The 21,681-nt window shown below is 40.3% G+C and overlaps 1 protein-coding gene across 2 annotated transcripts; it reads left to right on the top strand.

The window, feature by feature from the left end:
- The first annotated feature begins 9,497 nt into the window (after positions 1-9,497).
- On the top strand, positions 9,498-20,698 carry LOC115114741 (uncharacterized). Of its 2 annotated transcripts, XM_029643234.2 has the most exons (4): positions 9,498-9,651; positions 14,968-15,330; positions 15,447-15,719; positions 15,933-20,698. In XM_029643234.2, the coding sequence occupies exons 1-4, from the start codon at positions 9,576-9,578 to the stop codon at positions 16,037-16,039; spliced, it is 819 nt and encodes a 272-aa protein (XP_029499094.1). In that variant the 5' UTR covers positions 9,498-9,575; the 3' UTR covers positions 16,040-20,698. The 2 variants fall into 2 exon arrangements, with proteins under 2 accessions (XP_029499094.1, XP_029499087.1); XM_029643227.2 differs by lacking the exon at positions 9,498-9,651 and having other exon boundaries at positions 14,718-15,330.
- Positions 20,699-21,681: the final 983 nt, after the last annotated feature.

Raw genomic sequence — 21,681 nt, 5'->3', positions numbered from 1 at the left:
GACGTCACTTGCTCTGAGACCTTGAAGTAGTGGTTCCCTTTGCTCTTCCACTGCATTGTTTTCATTGCTTTTGTGGAGCGATGGGTAACGATGCTTCATGGGTGTCAGTTGTTGATATGTGCAGAGGGTCCCTGGTTCGAGCCCGGGTATGGGCGAGGGGACGGACTAAAGTTATACTGTTACATTGATGCTGTTGACCCGGATCTCTGGTTGCTGCGGAAAAGGAGGAGGTCAAAAGGGGGGTGAGTGTAACGGATGTGAAATAGTTAGCGGTGGTGCGTGCTAATAGCGTTTCAATCGGTGATGTCACTTGCTCTGAGACCTTGAAGTAGTGGTTCCCCTTGCTCTGCAAGGGCCGTGGCTTTTGTGGAGCGATGGGTAACGATGCTTTGTGGGTGACTGTTGTCTGTGTGCAGAGGGTCCCTGGTTCGCGCCCGGTTCGGAGCGAGGGGACGGACTAAAGTTGTTACACTTGCTTAAACAGACAGGTTATATTTGTATGATTTACATTATTCATCATTAATTCATCATTATCGTTCGGTTCATGCATGTGACTGACCAATACCTCACAAGGCTTCTTCTCTCTAAGCTGAGACCTTGAAACTGAGACACCCCTTTTGGTTCTCAAAACAATATTCTGGGCGTACTGCAAAATTGCATTAGACTGATAGTGAGGATTCCTCGCAGGCAAGCTCAATCATTCACTTAAATGAACCGAGTCAAATTGGTTGAAAAGCACAAGCATAAAATGTTCCTTCACAGGTTACTGTCCAATGTATTCTATTATGAATGAGTAATATTAACAATAATAATAATACAAATAAGATTGGGTGGCAAACTTGTAAAGTCACAAATGTATTGTATTGACATTTAAAGTCACAGAAATCCAAACATGCAATCAATGAATAAAGTACAGTGTCAACTGTTGACAAATATTCATATTTGATGTGTATCGACAACAACACTAAAAATTTCAATAATAATTAATGTCATCAACTATATCAAAAGACCACATCTTACTGATAAAGATGATATGTTTAGATACAGTCAGGGCTGGAGAGTAACAGATGTCACGAACCGGCTCAAAGCCCGTAACAAAAGGGAGACAACGTGGAGATAAGGAGTAACAAAACATATATTTATTACATAAAGTAAACTAAGTACAATATACAATGGTGTGTGTAATCAGTAGTGTAAGTGAGTGTTTTGCATGCATGAATGTGATAATGCAGGGTGTTGAAAGGTGCCAAAGCAAACAACCAAAAGGCCTCCAAGAAACACAACAAAATCTAGAAAGGTGTCTGCATGTAGAGAGTCTCTTCCATGAATGTGGAAGAGGTTCATTTATCCTGGGACACACCTGGCCCAGGTGTTTCCCATGTATTTGACGACCCTCCCAACTCCGCCCACTGGCATCCTAATAAGGAAAACAAGAGCAAAGAGAGAATACGGCAGACAGAGTGGGAGGGTCCTCACAGAGATTACAAAAAAATGGTAACTGTAATCCGTTTAGTTACCAACAAAAATATTGTAATCAGATTACAGATACTTTTGAAACACTAGATGATTACTTTGAGGATTACTTTTAAATTCAGAAAGGATGTTTGCAAAATAATTAGTTTACACTTCTCTGTTGTCATGACTGTCAGGGGGAGATCCAAATAGGTCAAATCAGCTTTGCAATAAATAACTTCAACCAGACCCCCTCTCACCCGCAGAGGGGGGAGAATGGAACTGGTGGGTGGGTGACAGCTCATGCACTATTATAAATAAAGGACAGAACATCCTGCTATCTCCCTCTCCAAATTCACCCAAGGAATGTGCCAGACCTTTTCCTGACATGTTCTAAAGTGAATACTGGAACAATATTTCTAACATAGAACGTGGGGAATGGTCAGAGGCGATCTGGAGAACACTGGTGACGTTTCGGGTGTTATTTTGTGATGTCATTTAAAATGGAATACTATAACTTGGAAAGTATACCAACTATTTATGTGAAGTGTCCATTCAATGCATTGAGCATGAAATATGAAGAATTATGAAAGAAGTGTTTTTTATTAAGAGAGGGACATGATTTTAGGAGCCATAAGAGATAATAGTTTCACATAACTTTGTACAAGTGACAAGCTACGCCCCTGAGTGAGGTAAGGGAGCGTGTCAGCCTGACGGAACCACCCATTTGAATTAACTGCATAAAATGATGGGTTACAAATGAACTTATCAGACCAGAAAGATGTCGAGCTGCAGCTCACATCCAAAGTGGTTTGAACTCTGAATTTCAACACCAGGAAGAGACGATAAAGTCACCTTCCGGATAATCACTGGTACGGCTGATTAGCTGGCATAAGTAAAGTATCTTCAAAAGTGAATTTAAGTAGGAACATTCTACTACTCTACTCAAATCACCATTGTAAAATACTCTCATCACCCCACCGGGAACCATAGACATTGCTGGCTAGCCTATCTTCAAAGAAGCATCTTCCAGAGCGAATGAAAGTAAAATAAACTCTTTAGTTCTGTTCAGGACTACAAGACAAGTCACTGTATACCGGACGACAGCAGAGGAGAACAACAGTAGAAGACGGGTGGGAACTCCTTTTGGAATATCAGAGCCTTACAAGCGTGCCACAAAATGGCCCATCTCCCTTTCCTAGGCGGCCTGGTTCCAACAGAAATACACGAAGAAGCAAGGCATTTACGGTTTGTGTGCAAAGTATATGATTACTGTGAGAGTAGTTTAGAAAATGTACCAAAGTATTATGTCTCTGTCCCCTTCTCTCTCTCTCTCTCTCTCTCTCTCTCTCTCGCCCTCTCCTTTGTAGCAAGCAGCCATTTTGTGTCAGTCCTCTAGGGACCCGTTTCTAATATATTAAGTGTGTATGTTTATCCTGTGTTACCATTTAGTTAGCTAGTAAATAAATAATTAAACCAATTTGTGTAGTACTGAATCATAAGTAAGGCTCGGGTTTTGCAGATGCAAGGAGGTTACGACTGTTCAGAATTATGAAATAATACGAGTTAATGATTTATAAATTGATTGTTTATAGATGTGATAGGTTAAGACCTTTAGAGTTTAATTCGGGAGATGGTAACTCTTTAAAAAACTGCTCTCGTGGTGCCCCAGATCCTAATGAATGAATTATTAATTTAATTGGGTAACAATTAAACATAGTTAGCTGATTAGATAAATAACAGTCATCAGATTAATGAAAATAAAGTCACAGTACTGTTTTCCCAATGACATTCAAATCAGCATTGAAAAAAGGCGCAAGTTTAAGTTTGTTCCACCTGAGCGAGTCTGACCATAAGCCAGAGGACCACTATGATGACACACCAAATGGGTTTGATGGATCGCGGGAAAAGAGCAGGAATAGGCTTTTGTAGTCTACAATCCTAGCTATGTCTTCCAATGGTACATCTGCTGTCGGCATCCAAAGATTATCCAACTTGAATAAACACTTGGAGGTAAGCATGATTACACAAAATTTTCAAATATGAACACTTAATTCACGCATCGACAATTTACTGATCTCACACTCTCTCATAGATAAAGTGGATGCTTGCAGTGTGGGCATGATAGCTATGATAAATCTTTGAAATGGCGCTGAAGAGTACGGATGACGTTTTACATGCCTGTAATCAATTGTGCTATTTTGTTTGTAATGGCAATGTGGTGACAGTACAACAATCAATCAATCAAATGTATTTATAAAGCCCTTCTTACATCAGCTGATGTCACAAAGTGCTGTACAGAAACCCAGCCTAAAACCCCAAACATCTCCCTCAATGTGAGCAAGACAAAGGAGCTGAACGTGGACTACAGAACAAGGCGGGCCAAACAGACCCATGTTAACATCAACAGGGTTGTAGTGGAGCGGGTCGAGAGTTTCAAGTTCCTTGGTGTCCACATCACCAATGATCTATCATGGTCCAAACACACCAAGACAGTCGTGAAGAGGGCACGACAAAACATTTTCCCAATCAAGAGACTGAAAAGATTTGGCATGAGTTTGAGAGCATCCTGACCGGTTGCATCACTGCCTGGTAGGGCAACTGCTCGGCATCTGACCATAAGGCACTACAGAGGGTAGTGTGTACAGCCCAGTACATCACTGGGGCCAAGCTTCCTGCAATCCAGGACCTATATGATAGTCGGTGTCAGAGGAAAGCCCATAAAATTGTCAGAGTCTCCAGTCACCCAAGTCAAAGACTGTTTTTTCTGCTACCACATGGCAAGCAGTACCGGAGCGCTAAGTCTTGGACCAAAAAGCTCCTTAACAGCTTCTACCCCCAAGCCAGAAGACTTTTGAACAATTAATCAAATAGCCACTGGACTATTACATTGACCCCCTCCCTCATTTGTTTTGTACACTGCTGCTACTCGCTATTTATGATCTACGCATAGTCACTTCACAAAATGATTACTGAAAAGACAAAATGATTCCCGAAATGACCTCTAACCTGTACCCCCGCACACTGACTCGGTACCAGTACCCCTGTATATAACCTCGTTATTGTGTTACTTTTTTTATTTGGTAAATATTTTCTTAACTCTTCTTGAACTGCACTGTTGGTTAAGGGCTTGTAAAGTAAGCATTTCATGGTAAGGTCTACACTTCGGTGCAGGTGACAAAAAAAGTTTGATTTGATTTGATCATGCACCCATTGATCTGACTGTTGCAATAGGAGAAGAAATAGAAAAATGTAAATGTTGGCAAATGAACACCAGCCTCTTACAGGAATTCCCTAAAACACACATTACGATATTCTTTGAAACAAAAAACAACAGTGCGAAACAGGTACATGGGAAAAGCATTCTGGGAAAAGCATACTGTACATACTGATAAGCTGATTACCAATCATAAAGAAATAAACAATATATTTTGAGACTTCTATCAGGACCTTTCTACTACAGACGGTCCTTTAGATATGCAGAGAGCAGAGGCATTCTTTCCAAATTTGAACCTTCGTAAACTAACAGAGGAAGACAGGAACTGGCTCGACTATATCAAGATTATATCAGATTCATAAGCGAGAGAAATCTTCACCTTTCCTGACAAGCTCTGCTTAGTTTTGGAACAACCCTAAATTGAAAATAGGGGTACACATGGTTTTCTGGAAAGATTGATATAGAACGGGGATAAAGAATATTGTTTGTCTATATCAAGAAAACGTGTTTACCTCTTTTGAAGAACTAAGGTCCAAGTATAATGGACAGAAACAAGACTTTTGGAGAGATGCCCCGCTTATGTTAAAGGTAGGACAGAGTAACAACAAATTCTCTGTACATTCCGATATGTGTTAAGATAGAAATTCTTTGCAAATTACCACAAACCGCAGGGCTTGCCTTATACTGTAGGTGGATTTAATGGAATTTGTAAAACCCTAAAGGCCGTATGGGGAAAAAGACCCGGAGGTAACTTTTGGAGAGGAGGAATGGAATATAACAGTAAAACAGATGCTCCTCCCTATGAGAGATGCCTGGTTCAAACTGATTCAATTTAAAGTGTTCATTAGGATTTATTGGACTCCTCTGAGGTTGAACAGAATAGGTTTGATAGAATCCAGTCTACACTGGAGATGTCAGTCAAGTACATGTGACATAGACCATATGTTCTGTGACTGTCAAAGCTTGCATACCTTTTGGCAGAAGGTGATGGAAAAGATTGGGGATATTCTGGGTACCACCACACCTGTAAATCCTGCTTGCTATTACTGAATATCAGTAACGATATTGATAGACTTAGAATCTCATGTTTAAACTGGCTAAAAGTTGCTCTAACCACAGCCAAAAGATTCACATTGAGACACTGGAGGGAGATGGACCCTCCCTCATATAAGGAATGGTACATAGTCTTGGCAGACAAAGCTTCATATGAAAGATTGATTTATAAAATGAATGGTAAACTCAATAACTTTTCTGATATCTGAGGACATTTTCTCTCAGAGATAGGAAGAGAAAACAATCTGTAATGGCCTGATAGACTACAGACATACATAGACGACTGGTACGAGTGGGCCTTTTGTTTTGTTTGTTTAGTTGTTATTGGGGGGTTGTTGGTGAAAAATTACAAGGTTGAGATTGTTTCCCTTTCTATCTTCTCTATTGTATGTGCGGTGCGGGTCAGGGTTTTGGACACACCTACCCATTCAAATGAGTGGTTGGGTGTAACCAGGCTTTTGACTGGTACTGTATATTAATGGCTGCCAAGTTATTGTTTAGTGCAAAATGTAATTGCATTGCATTGTTATATCGTAAAAGGACACAATAAAAACAAACAACAAAAGAAATGACAAAAAAAATATATATATACAGTTTAAGTCGTAAGTTTAGATACACCTTAGCCAAATACATGTAAACTCAGTTTTTCACATTTCCTGACATTTAATCCTAGTAGTAAATTCCCTGTCTTAGGTCAGTTAGGAATAACCACTTTATTTTAAGAATGAGAAATGTCAGAATAATAGTAGAGAGAATTATTTATTTCAGCTTTTATTTCTTTCATGACATTCCCAGTGGGTCAGAAGTATACATACACTCAATTTCTATCTGGTAGCATTGCCTTTAAAATGTTTAACTTTGGTCAAACGTTTCGGGTAGCCTTCCACAAGCTTCCCACAATAAGTTGGGTGAATTTTGCCCCATTCCTCCTGACAGAGCTGGTGTAACTGAGTCAGGTTTGTAGGCCTCCTTACACACTTTTTCAGTTCTGCCCACAAATGTTCTATAGGATTGAGGTCAGGGCTTTGTGATGGCCACTCCAATACCTTGACTTCGTTGTCCTTAAGCCATTTTGCTACAACTTTGGAAGTATGCTTGGGGTCATTGTCCATTTGGAAGACCCATTTGCGACCAAGCTTTAAATTCCTGACTGATGTCTTGAGATGTTGCTTCAATATATCCACATCATTTCCCTACCTCATGATGCCATCTATTTTGTGAAGTGCACCAGTCCCTCCTGCAGCAAAGCACCCCCACAACATAATGCTGCCACCCCCGTGCTTCACAGTTGGGATGTTGTTCTTCGGCTTGCAAGTCTCCCCCTTTTTCCTCCAAACAGAACGATGGTCATTATGGTCAAACAGTTCTGTTATTGTTTCATCAGACCAGAGGACAAGTCGAGGTCTAAAAGGCTTCTTAACAGCTTCTATCCCCAAGTCATAAGACTCCTGAATAGCTAATCAAAGGACTACCAAGACCCCTCTTTTACGCTGCTGCTACTCTTTGTTTATAATCTATGCGTAGTCACTTTAAATTACCTCGACTAACCGGTGCCCCCACACATTGACTCTGTACCGGTACCCCCTGTAAATAGCCTCACTTGTTATTTTACTGCTGCTGTTTATATATTTGTTCATTTTATTTTCAAATTTTAATTTTCTTAACACTTACGTTAATGTTTTTCTTAAATCATTGTTGGTTAAGAGCTTGTAAGTAAGCATTTCACTAAGGTCTACTACACCTGTTGTATTTGGCGCATGTGACAAATAAAATTAGATTTTTGATTTCATTGGCTCAAACACATTAATAAATCCTCTTAAGATTCTCTACAGATCAGTGTCCCACCCTCGGGACGGTTGCGCTAACATGCGCTAATGTGATTAGCATGACATTTTAAGTAACAAGATACATTTTCGAGGGCAGACATATTTTATATGGGCAGGAAGCTTAAATTCTTGTTAATCTAACTGCACAGTCCAATTTACAGTAGCTATTACAGTGAAAACATACCATGCTATTGTTTGAGGAGAGTGCACAGTTATATACTTAAAGTATATATTGACCAATTAGGTACATTTGGACAGACTTGATACAACATTTTGAACAGAAATACAATGGTTCATTGGATCAGTGTAAAATGTTGCACTTGCACTGCTGCCATCTAGTGGCCAAAATCTAAATTGGGCCTAGAGTCCTAAATCAGACAATGGCCTTTCTCATGCATTTCAAAGATGGAGAGAAAAAAGACAACGCATGTTTTTTTTCTTTGTATTATATTTTACCAGCTTAAATGTATTATCTTATCCTATATTAACTTTCAAATTTCCAGTGTTTCCTTTCAAATTGTATCAAGAATATGCATATCCTTGCTTCAGGTCCTGAGCTAGAGGTATGTCATTTTAGGCAACAATTGAAGAAAAGAAAAGGGTCTGAGCCTTAAGAAGGAAAGAAATTTCACAATTTAACTTTGAGCAAGGCACACCTGTTAATTGAAATGCATTCCAGGTGACTACTTCATGAAGCTGGTTGAGAGAATGCCAAGAGTGTGCAAAGCTGTAATGAAGGCAAAGAGTGGCTACTTTGAAGAATCTCAAATATAAAATATATTTGGATTTGTTTAACACTTTTTTTGGTTACTACGTGATTCCATATGCGTTATTTCATAGTTTGACATCTTCACTATTATACTACAATGTGTAAAAAATAAATTAAAAAACAGGAATGAATAGGTGTGTCCAAGCTTTTGACTGGTACTATATAATAATATATATACATACACTCCGGACTCCGACTTTGTTGGTCCTAATATTTATATTTCGTAATTCCATTGTTTTACTTTTAGATTTGTGTGTATTATTGTGAATTGTTAGATATTACTGCGCTGTTGGAGCCAGGAACACAAACATTTAGCTACATCTGCGTTTGCTAAATATGTGTATATAACCAATAACATTTGATTTGACATTGATGGATGCCGTTGATTATTGTCAAGTAAAAGTTGAGTATGTGCTATGCTATCAGCTGCAGTGATTATGACAAAGTATGGCAAAACGTAGAAATGTTAGAAAGCACTAGTCATTACCGGTCATTTTGATTAACTCACATACACGCTTTTTTGGGAAGATGGGAAAATGGAGACTTAAACCAGTAGGGGGCTGTGCCTCTATGGAGGACAGAGACAGGAGAAACAGAACACACAATCACACTGTAAATACATGAATTGCCCATTCAATTAGGACTGGAAAAGACAGATAAATAACAGAACACAGTATAGTCATACTGTAAATACATACAAAGACTTTGTAGAGGCTAACCTGTTTTTATAGGTCTATAGTGAGCTTTAAGATTGTCTCACTTTGGTCTGAAATGCAGAGGGCAGAACAGTCCGCCCCAATACATTGTGTTTCAGGTTGGTGTATGTCCCATTGTGGTGTATGTGAGTGCACAGGCAGCGCAACTGAGGCCATTTCCATTTTGAAGTGGTCAATTTTCTTCTACTACTTCTATGAGTTGGTAGATAAACTGAAAGGGTGCATACTGCCACCTAGTTTTTACATCTCAGGTGTCCTCTGGAAACAAAAAACTATATATTTTTGGGACTGTATCAACAGTGGGTTAAATTGTTTTTGAGTGAAATGTCCCTTCAATCCTCTGACTGGAAAGATATCAGTGAGTCACAGATCAGCCCAACTCTTTCAGTGGGTGTGTTTCCTATGACGTTCTCTACAATAGATTACGAAACTTAACCATACAGACAGAGACAGGAAATTATCATTTTCAGCACAGCTTGTATTATCACTTTTGTCTGTGCTGATTAAAGTCTAATCAGGTCATTATTGCAGTAAAAAGGAAGATGGCAAAAGTTTTGATGACCTCAAATTCAAAGAGAGATTTGTGGAACATTCTAAGTATTGCCCTCATCGCTGCAGGTAAGATTTTTGAAGCTCCTTAAACTTTTACCACCTTTTAAATGTTTTGGCAAATGTATTAAAGGTCCAATTTACCTCAATATTAAATCATTCCTGGGTAACAATTAAGTAACTGACTTTTTTTTCAATCAAAATGTTATATATTTTTTTCAAAAAGTAACTTCTTAGCAAAGAGTAATTTTTCAATAACTTTGCTAGGAGTGGACTGAGTAGGAGGGGAGAACTGAAACCTAGCTGTTATTGGCAGAGGTTTGGATCTCTCTTTCTTATTGGTCTATTAACTAATTGACCGAATGGTGATGTCACCAGGCAGGCCAAAACTCCATCTGACCAAGACATTTTCAAGCAGCTTTTACACTAAAAGGGTATTATCATCATTTTCACAGTATTATTTCTACTTCATAGTGTGGAAATGTATATGAAACCATGTTTTTGACTGCACCTTTTAATGTTTTAAATAATTCTGACTCCTTAATTATTACTAAACCATTATAAGCACGCAGCCACAAACTGTATATTAAGAATAAACTATGTTAAGTCTGTCACAAGTAAATATCATGGCTAGTTTTAGGTACAGTCACATCTGAAAACATTGGCACCCTTGATAAAGATCAGCAAAAAAAAGACTATCAAATAAATAATACAAATACTGAGCTATATACACTGAGTATACAAAACATTAAGAACATGACATATACTGACCAGGTGAAAGCTATGATCCCTGTTTAATGTCACTTGTTAACTCCACTTCAATCAGTGTACATTAAGGGGAAGAAACAGGTTAAAGAAGGATTTTTAAGCCTTGAGACAATTCAAACCAAATTTAAAATCAATTCAAATTTTATTTGTCACATGAAATGCTAACTTACAAGCCTTTAACCAACAATGCAGTTCAAGAACTAGAGGTAAGAAAATATTTGCTAGATAAACTAAAGTAAACAATTAAATAAAGTAACACAATAAGATTACATAACAATTACGAGGCTATATAAAAGGGGTACCGGTACTGAGTCAATGTGCAAGGGTACAGGTTAGTCAAGGTAATTCATACATGAAGTGACTATGCATTGATAATAAACAGCGAGTAGCAGCAGTGTAAGAACAAGGGCGGGGGGTTCATGTAAATAGTTCAGGTGGCCATTTGATTAATTGTTCGGCAGTCTTATGGCTTGGGAGTAGAAGCTGTTAAGGAGCATTTGGGCCGCTTGGCTTAGAGAGAAGTCTAAGCCTTGGTGACTGGAGATTGACATTTTTGGCATTTTCCTCTGACACCGCCTAGTATATAGGTCCTGGAGGGCAGGAAGCTTGGTCCCAGTGATATATTGGGCCGTACGCACTACCCTTTGTAGCGCCTTATGGATGCCAAGCATTTGCCATACCAGGCGGTGATGTAACCAGTCAGGATACTCTCGATGGTGCAGCTGTAGAACGTTTTTAAGATCTGGGGACCCATGCCAAATCTTTTCAGTCTCCTGAAGGGGAAAAGGTATTGTCGTGCCCTCTTCACGACTGTCTCGGTGTGTTTGGACCATGATAGTTTGTTGGTGATGTGGACACCAAAGAACTTGAAACTCTCGACCCGCTCCACTATAGCCCCGTCGATACTAATGGGGGCCTGTTCGGCCCTCCTTTTCTTGTAGTCCATGATCATCTCCTTTGTCTTGTTCACATTGAGGGAGAGGTTGTTGTCTTGGCACTACACTGCCAGGTAGCTGACCTCCTCCTTTTAGGATGTCTCAGCGTTGTGTCGTCAGCAAACGTAATGATGGTGTTGGAGTCGTGCTTGGCCGTGAGTGAACAGGGAGTACAGGAGGGGACTAAGCACGCACCCCTGAGGGTCCCCGGTAGTGAGGATCAGCGTGGCAGATGTGTTGTTGCCCACCCTTACCACCTGGGGGCGGCCCGTAAGGAAGTTCAGGATCCAGTTGCAGATGGAGGTGTTTAGTCCCGGGTCCTTAACTTCGTGATGAACTTTGGGCACTATGGTGTTGAACGCTGAGCTGTAGTCAATGAACAGCATTCTCACATACATGTTCCTTTTGTTCAGGTGGGAAAGGGCAGTGTGGAGTGCGATTGAGATTGTGTCATCTGTGAATCTGTTGGGGCGGTATGCGAATTGGAGTGGGTCTAGGGCTTCTGTGGGTTAGGGTTTTTCTAACTCTCTGTGGTCACTAAAGATCCAATGGCACTTTTCGTAAGGGTAGGGGTGTTAACCCTGGTGTCCTGGCTTAAATTCTCAATCTGGCCCTCATATCATCATGGTCACCTAACAATCCCCAGTTTACAATTGGCTCATCTCCCATGTAACTATTCCCCAGGTTGTTGCTGTAAATGAGAATGTGTTCTCAGTCAACTTACCTGGTAAAATACAAAAATGTAAAGAGTGCTACGGGCAGTAGTGATTTAGGCAGGTTACCTTTGCATTCTTGTGCACAGGGACTATGGTGGTCTGCTTGCAATATGTAGCTATTACAGACTGTCAGGGAGATGTTGAGAATATCGGTGAAGACCGTTGGTCTGCGCATGCTTTGAGTACACAACCTGGTAATCTGTCTTCCCCTTCAGTCTTCAGAAAGTGTGATCACACAGTTGTCTGGAACAGCTGGTGCTCTCATACATGCTTCAGTGTTGCTTGCCTCTAAGCGAACATAGAAGGCATTTAGCTCGTCTGGTAGGCTTGCGTCACTAGGCAGCTCGCGTCTGGGTTTCCCTTTGTAGTTCGTAATAGTTTGCAAGCCCTGTCACATCCAACTAGCGCCGGTGTAGTAGGATTCAATCTTAATCCTGTATAGAATCTTTGTTTGTGTGATGGTTCGTCTGAGGGCATAGCGGGATTTCTTGTAGGCGTCTGGATTAGTGTCCCGCTCCTTGATAATCGGCAGCTTTAGCCTTTAGCTCGAATCGGATGTTGCCTGTAATCCATGGCTTCTGGTTGGAATATGTACGTATGGTCACTGTGGGGACGACGTCCTCAATGCACTTCTTGATGAAGCCGGTGACTGAGGTGGTATGCTCCTCAATGCCATTGGATGAATCATGGAACATATTCCTGTCTGTACTAGCAAAACAGTCCGGTAGGGTAGCATCCGCGTCATCAATGGCATCCGTGCAACTCAATATTAGGAAGGTGTTCCTAATGTTTGGTATACTCAGTGTATATAGTGGTCCTTTGCTCAGTTGGTAGAGCATGGTGCTTATAACTCCAGCGTATTGTGTTTGATTCCCGGGAACACCCTTCCATAAAATGTATGCACGCATGACTGTAAGTCGCTTTGTATAAAGCATCTGCTAAATAGCATAATTATTATATTGTATGCTCCTAAAAAAATTAAATTGTTATTTTATAGTAATACAATTGCTCAGAGAAAGAGATTTTGTTTACCAAAATGTTATCTATATTAACATCAGACTTGAAAACATAATTGATCCCAGTTTAAAGTGAATTGGACAGCGTTTTAACTACTTTGCAAACTCTATACGAAGGAGATGTGTCGCGCTGCATGATGCAAATGGTGGTCACATTAGATACTGACTGGTTTTCTGATCCATGGGAAAAAGGTATATGTGACCAACAAATGATTGTTGGTCACAAAATCTCAGAGTATCTGCATTCCCAGTCATGTGAAATTCATAGATTAGGGCCTAATGAATGTATTGACTGATTTCTATGTAAAATCTTTGAAATTGTTGTATGTCACGTTTATATTTTTGTTCAGTATAATTCACCAATACATTTCTTGGTAGTCCAAAAAATATTGCTATCAGGTTGTAAATCACAACTGGCTTGGTACATTGTTTGCTGCCTCCAAATGTTCGGGATGCACTGTTTCAGTTTCAATTACTCAAATCTTTTGAACAAAAACGGACAACTGTAATTAAGGCTGGGAATGTCAATATAATCAAACGAGTAAGGGCAATGAAGTCAGTCAAAAGGTGGCTAATAGGCTAGCGCACATGTGTCAAACACAAGGCCCACAGGCTGAATAGGACACACAAACGAGTATGAGTGAGTTAACAGTTGAGTTATCTACTTTATGAAATGACTGCCAGATGCGGATGCATTGGTAAATTCACAGCGTGCAGAGGAGGGAAAGTTTACAGACACATGCCACAATCCTAGCTAGGCTACTTGTCATGTTCGTCGTAAAGAGGAGACCAAGGCGCAGCGTGATGAGAATACATTCCTCTTTATTAAACGACGAATGCTTAAACTAACAAAACGACCGTGACGCTATAAACACTAGTGCTGACACAGGCAACTATACATAGACAATAACCCACAAAACTAACATGGAAAATGGCAACCTAAATAGGATCCCCAATCAGAGACAATGATAAACAGCTGTCTCTGATTGGGAACCAATTCAGGCCATAGACCTACATTTACCTAGACATACCAAAACCCCATAGACTTCATCAGAATGCAGTCCTAGCTATCCCAGGTCCACAATAAATGCTTGATTTGTTAGAAAATGTCCGTTATTTGTCCAATTAGCTGCTTTGGTTAGCGCGTTTGGTAAACAATTCCAAAGCCACATAGCGCGTCCACAATAACGTGACGAAATGTCCAAAAGTTCCGTAACAGTCAGTAGAAACATGTCAAACGATGTACTGAATCAATCTTTAGAATGTTGTTTACATATATCTTCCAACCGGAGAATTAGAATGACTTCAGATGACCGGTGGAACGCAGGTCCTTCCCCTGTGAACGCGCATAGTGAATGCATGGTCAACTCGTGTCAGTGGTGACTATTTCCTGTCTCATTCGACCCCCCTTCACATTAGTCATCAGACAAAGTTCTATTGACATCTAGTGGAAGGCGTAGGAAGTGAAAACTCATCCATATCTCGCTGTAATTTCAATGAGAGCTTGATTGAAAATCTGCCACCCCCAGAAAAAAGCTAACAATAAGTGGAATTTCAGGTTTTTGCCTGCTATATGAGTTCTGTTATACTCACAGACATAATTCAAACAATTTTAGAAACTTCAGAGTGTTTTCTATCCAATACTAATATTAATATTAAAATATTAGCAACTATGACTGTGGAGCAGGCCGTTGAATATGGGCACCTCTGTGCACCTTTCATCCAAGCTTCTCAATACTGCCCCTGCAGCCATAAGAAGTTAAATCAAATATTTTTTCTCTGAGAAATTGTATTAGGATGACATAATATAATTTCCCATTCTTTTGGAGCATACAATAAATCTCAATATTTGTATGATTTATTTGATGCAGTCTTTTTTGCTCATCTTTATCAACGCTTCCAATAATTTCAGACTCATCATAGAGCCTCCATATACACTTTCTTTCTCAGGAGCCTGGGCCCAGACAGTTACCCAGAAACCTGATGAGGTTGTGTATAAACTGGCTCAGAATGCCTCAATGGACTGCCAGTTCATCCACACTCCAGACCAGCAGGTGGCAAAGAATCCCATTCTCTACTGGCATAAAATTACAAGTTTGACCCAAATGACAAGACTGTGGCCTGACTCAGAGTCACCGTACAAGGGTCGTGTGGAGGTTCTGGACAGTGACCACAACTCACCGAACAGATCTGTACTTCTGAAGAATGTCCAGTGGGAGGATAGCAGTGGAAAGTATGAGTGTAAACTGTCTTATAGGGCCGCCAAACAAGATAAGAGGACGAAAGGGAGCGGCGTTAAGCTGTTGATACATGGTAATGATACAATTTCTATGCTTTTGTCATGTTGTCCACTAATTGCCGCTTTTCATTTCCTATACCAGACCATGTTATGATACAAATGTGTGTGTCTTTCTGTGTGTCTAAAACAGATTCGATGTTCTTTGGGCTTGACCCTGAGAATAAGACCCAACTCATGTGTGCTGTGAATGTTTCCCGGGATGATGGGTTTTTCTTATCCTTGCTACAAGACGGATCTAAAGTATTCCAAAAGTCCATTGATCCTCTTCACCCCAGCATGTCACTGTCTGTTACCCTGTCTGTGATCCTTCCCTTGGAGAAGGGAAAGAATTATGAGTGTCAAATCCACCTGGGCTCCACTATGATAATGAGCCAGCCCTTCGAACAGCCGCTTGAGACGCCAGGTAGTGTTTTCTCATTACGTACACAGACCGTACAGTTACAGTGTGTCACATCTACTGAAGACTGCCAAGTCGACTTATATCCAGGTTTATCATACAGTATACAGCGATTTGAGTCAGTGCATAGCAATGAAATGTAGCTCTCTCTCCGTATCTGCAATACCACTCAATGACTGACGCCACCCCTATGTCTGTTCCTCTTGTGTTTTTCAACAGTAGAGAAGGTGCTTCCTGAACCAGTTTTCCTGTTTGTGGCCATCCTCCTGGTCCCCATCACCGTGCTTCTGACTCTGCTCACAGCCCTTCTTGTTCTAAGCAGATAAGACAGGAGATAGTAAGACTGACAATGCCAGATATACAGTGCATTCAGAACGTTTTTATTTTATTTCACCTTTATTTAACCAGGTAGGCTAGTTGAGAACAAGTTCTCATTTGCAACTGTGACCTGGCCAAGATAAAGCGTAGCAATTCGACACATAAAACAACACAGAGTTACGCATGGAATAAACAAAACATACAGTAAATAATACAGTAGAAAAAAATAAAACAAAAGTCTATATACAGTGAGTGCAAATGAGGTAAGATAAGGGAGTTAAGGTAATAAATAGGCCATGGTGGCGAAGTAATTACAATATATAAATTAAACACTGGAATGGTAGATGTGCAGAAGATGAATGTGCAAGTAGTGATACTGGGGCGCAAAGGAGCAAGATAAATACATAAATACAGTATGGGGATGAGGTAGATAGATGGGCTGTTTACAGATGGGCTATGTACAGGTGCAGTGATCTGTAAGCTGCTCTGACAGCTGGTGCTTAAAGCAAGTGAGGGAGATGTGAGTCTCCAGCTTCAGTGATTTTTGCAGTTCATTCCAGTCATTAACAACAGAGAACTGGAAGAAAAGGTGACCAAAGGAGGAATTGGCTTTGGGGGTGACCAGTGAGATATACCTGCTGGAGCGCTTGCTACGAGTGGGTGCTGCTATGGTGAACAGTGAGCTGAGATAAGGTGGGGCTTTACCTAGCAGAGACTTGTAGATGACCTGTAGCCAGTGTGTTTGGCGACGAGTATGAAGCGAGGGCCAACCTACAAGCGTACAGGTCGCAGTGGTGGGTAGTATATGGGGCTTTGGTGACAAAACGGATGGCACTGTGATGGACGGCATCCAATTTGTTGAGTAGGGTGTTGGAGGCTATTTTATAGATGACATTGCCGAAGTCGAGGATCGGTAGGATGGTCAGTTTTACGAGGGTATGTTTGGCAGCATGAGTGAAGGATGCTTTGTTGCGACATAGGAAGCCGATTCTAGATTTAATTTTGGATTGGTGAAAGTGAAAACAGGTTTTTTTGTGCAAATGTATTAAAAATTAAAAAACTGAATATTGCATTTACATAAGAATTCAGACCCTTTACTCAGTACTTTGTTGAGCACCTTTGGCAATGATTTGGCAGCGATTACAGCCTCGAGTCTTCTAGGGTATGAAGCTACAAGCTTGGGGAGTTTCTCCCATTCTTCTCTGCAGACCCTCTCAAGCTCTGTCAGGTTGGATGGGGAGCGTCACTGCTCAGCTATTTTCAGGTCTCTCCAGAGAAGTTTGTTCGGGTTCAAGTCCGGGCTCTGGCTGGGCAACTCAAGGACATTCAGAGACTTGTCCCGAAGCCACTCCTGCATTATCTTGGCTGTGTGATTAGGGTCATTGTCTTGTTGGAAGGTGAACCTTCGACCCAGTCTGAGGTCCTGAGCAATCTGGAGCAGGTTTTCATCAAGGATCTCTCTGTACTTTGTTCCATTCATCTTTCCCTTGATCCTGACTAGTCTCCCAGTCCCTGCTGCTGGAAAACTTCCCCACAGAATGATGCTGCCAGCACCATGCTTCACCTTAGGGATGGTGCCAGGTTTCCTCCAGACGTGACGCTTGGCATTCAGGCCAAAGAGTTCAATCTTGGTTTCATCAGACCACAGAATCTTGTTTCTCATGGTCTGAGAGTACTTTAGATGCCTTTTGGCAAACTCCAAGCGGGCTGTCATGTGTCTTTTACTGAGAAGTGGCTTTTGTCTTGCCACTCTACCATAAAGGCCTGAAGGTTCTTCCTTCTGGAAGGTTCTCCCATCTCCACAGAGGAACTCTGGAACTCTGTCAGAGTGACCATCAGGTTCTTGGTCACATCCCTGACCAAGGCCCTTCTCCCCCGATTGCTCGGTTTGGCCGGGTGGCCAGCTCTAGGAGAAGTCTTGGTGGGTCCAAACTTCTTCAATTTAATAATGATGGAGGCCACTGTGTTCTTGGGGACCTTCAATGCTGCAGACATGTTTTGGTACCCTTCCCCAGATCTGTGGCTCGAAACAGTCCTGTCTTCGAGCTCTACGGACAATTCTTTTGACCTCATGGCTTGGTTTTTGCTCTGACATGCACTATCAACTGTGGGACTTTATATGGACAGGTGTGTGCCTTTCCAAATCATGTCCAATCAATTGAATTTACCACAGGTGGAGTCCAATCAAGTTGTAGAAACATCAAGGATGATCAATGGAAACAGGATGCACCTGAGCTCAATTTCGAGTCTCATAGCAACGGGTTTGAATACTTATGTAAATTTTTAAATACATTTGCAAAAAAAAACTTTTGTTCACTGTCATTATGGGGTATTGTGTGTAGACTGATGAGTACATTTCTTTTTTAAATCCATTTTAGAATAAGGCTGTGACGTAACAAAATGTAGAAAATATCAAGGAGTCTGAATACTTTCCGAATGCACTGGAGTTGCTTACCAAGACGATATTAAATGTTTCTGAGTAGCCTAGTTAAAGTTTTGACTTAAATGGACATGAAAATCTATGGCAAGACTTGAAAATGACTGGCTAGCAATGATCAACACCCAACTTGATAGATCTTTAAGAATAACATTAAATAACTGTGCAAATATTGTACAATCCAGGTGTGCAAAGCTCTTAAAGACTTACCCAATTAGACTCACAGCTGTAATCACTACCAAAGGTGATTCTAACATTTATTGACACATGGGTTGAATAGCTATGTAATCAAGAGATTAGTATTTTATTTTTCATAACATTTAACAGTTGTTAAATGTTAGAAACAGAAAAAGATAGACAGAATTAGGATTACAGATCATACAGTCTCATTAAAAGTTAGAATGCAGCATGTGTTGATTGGATAACTATTTGATCTACTGTATGTTGGAGGTAGCTACATCATCATCTTGACACTGGCAGCCAGTGGGAACAAGCTATGAGCTTGCTAGATGTTGTATACAGACAACACTGACACTCAATATATTTTGTTCAATTCTCAGCCATATTCACAATTTCCTTCAATGTTTTAAATTGGTATATTTTACTGTTAGCTGATGACATACAATTGAAGTCGGAAGTTTACATGCACCTTAGCCAAAGACATTTAAACTCAGTTTTTCACAATTACTGACATTTAATCCTAGTAAAAGGGCAGAAATTTGACTAACTAAACTGTTGGAAAGGTGGCATCCTATGACGGTGTCAAGTTGAAAGTCACTAAGCTCTTCAGTAAGGCCATTCTTCTGCCAATGTTTGTCTATGTAGATTGTATGGCTGTGTACTCAATTTTATACACCTGTCAGCAACGGGTGTAGCTGAAATAGCCAAATCGACTAATTTGAAGTGTTGTCCACATACACTATATATACAAAAGTATGTTTCTCTTATGTCAAATCTGTCAACAGCTAAAACTGTTTTTAAAAGTGCTATATACCAAATCTAACACAAGAACGTTGGATTTTATACATATTGGAGCACTGTCAACAACACAGATTCCTCTACCCCTTCCTACTCCCTCAAACTTTCAGTAGTAAATATCATGCATGTTGAAGTTCAGATTTTTTTTATTGCAGTTTGACACATTCAACGAAACAATTTCCATCTGCAACAACCAAATGACTCAGAAGTCTCACAACCTATAACACTACCTCTCAGGTTTCCAAATAATGTGTAGGCTTTTTTCCACAGCAAGTTATAGTGTAACGTGTAACTTAGGTGTTTTGATGAACTACACTTGTGTGATTTGTAAGAAAGACAATGTATGTTTATTGTCATGTGCTACACTTGACAGGATTTCAATTGTTGCGCAACTCATTTTTTTTTAAAGATAAATGTTACATTTTTCAAACCCAAATGAACAATACAATAGACAGACACACAAACATCGAGGACATCACACATGCTCAGACCGACGTGTTCCCACTGCTTCAATTTCCAGTGCTTGTAAGACTCTATACCAGTGGTCAACAACCGGTCGATTGCGATCAACTGGTCAATCTCCAAGGCATTCCTAATCGATCGCCAAACATTTCTGTAAAAAAAACAACTATAAAGCCTTGTTTCTATTTTGTTTTATTCGTCTCGGGCTGTGAAGGTACAAACTCTGCCTTCCCAGCGGGCCCAGAGAGCAAATCAAGTGCCCAATAGGCCTACCACTGGCCAATCGGATGGCTCAAATTACTGTGTTGGCAGTAACGTAGGAGGCATAAAAGAAAGCTACAGCAAAGTTGATACTGTGAGATTTCAAAACATTTAAAACCATGACTATATCAGAAAGCCTGCCATATCAGTTCTGTTATACTCACATTATTTTAACAGTTTTGGAAACTTTAGAGCGCTTTCTATCCAAATCTACTATATCTATTATATGCATATCCTGGGCCTGAGAAACAGGCAGTTTACTTTGGGAATGCTTCTCATCCAGACGTCAAAATATACTGCCCGCAAGCCACAAGAAGAAATGTTTTTCAACAGAATCCACGGAATGAATACACCCCCGAACATGCATAAACAGAGTTCACTCTCATAACAGCCACGTGGTATTCCTTCTATTCCCTTCGCTTGTGGACTTCAATGCTAAACTAGCTAGCTGCATTTGCTAGCTAAGTAAGTGAAACTAAGTGAATTTTTGACATTTTTTGGAAAAAATAAAAAATTCAAAACTGTTCAACTATTGTCTCTCTCTTTGAGTCAACTACTCACCACATTTTATACACTGCAGTGCTAGCTAGCTGCAGCTTGTGCTTTCAATACTATATTAATTCTCTGATCCTTTGATTGGGTGGACAACATGTCAGTTCATGCTGCAAAAGCTCTGATAGGCTGAAGGACATCCTCCGGAAGTTGTCATAATTACTGTGTAAGTCTATGGAAGGGGGTGAGAACAATGAGCTTCCTAGATTTTATATTTAAGTCAATGTTCCAAGAGGAGGATGGAAGCTAGCTGACCTCTGGCTACACCATGGTGCTACCTACAGAGTTCTGTTGAGGCTACTGTAGACCTTCTTTGCAAAAATAGTGAGTTTTAATCACTTATTTGGTGACGTGATTATATTTAGTATAGTTTTATCTAAAAAGGTTAACTTACCATTTTTATTTTTATGAAATTCACTGAGGAGGAAGGTCATCCCCTTCCTCCTCTGAGAAGCCTCCACTGTTCCACTTAGCTCTACAACAAGCAGTGCAGCTGTAATGAATGAGTAAGAAATTGTATCTATAGGCTTGCGTAGTTGTTATTATTAGTGGCTTGGGTCATTTCTAAATGTTTCACTTTCTCAGTTCATAGGAGTAACAACATGAATTTGTGCATGAGGAAGAAATAATGCGGTGCGACTCGATTTTCCCAATCAGCTGGAAGACGGTGTCCCATTTTGTCAATGGAGGAAAGGGAGAGAAGGGATGTTGAGAGGCGGACCCTCATTCTCTTCTCTTCCGTCCTCTGAGACTGACCATCAGATGCAAGCACCATCAGCCCAGTAAAATAAAAATACAAAGAAATGATTTACATGTATGCTCACTCAGCTGTGCCTCACAAGTAATACAACAACGGATCTATTACCGGTGTGATCATCATATAGCCTACCTCAAATTAAAAATGTAATGAACAACAATGCAAGGCAATTCAAACAAAGCCAATATATGATGATAATGTAT

The sequence above is a fragment of the Oncorhynchus nerka genome, linkage group LG3 (assembly GCF_034236695.1).
Source record: "Oncorhynchus nerka isolate Pitt River linkage group LG3, Oner_Uvic_2.0, whole genome shotgun sequence".
Lineage (NCBI taxonomy): Eukaryota > Metazoa > Chordata > Actinopteri > Salmoniformes > Salmonidae > Oncorhynchus > Oncorhynchus nerka.
Note: the sequence above shows the minus strand (reverse complement) of the source record. Positions and strands in the feature narration are given on the sequence as shown.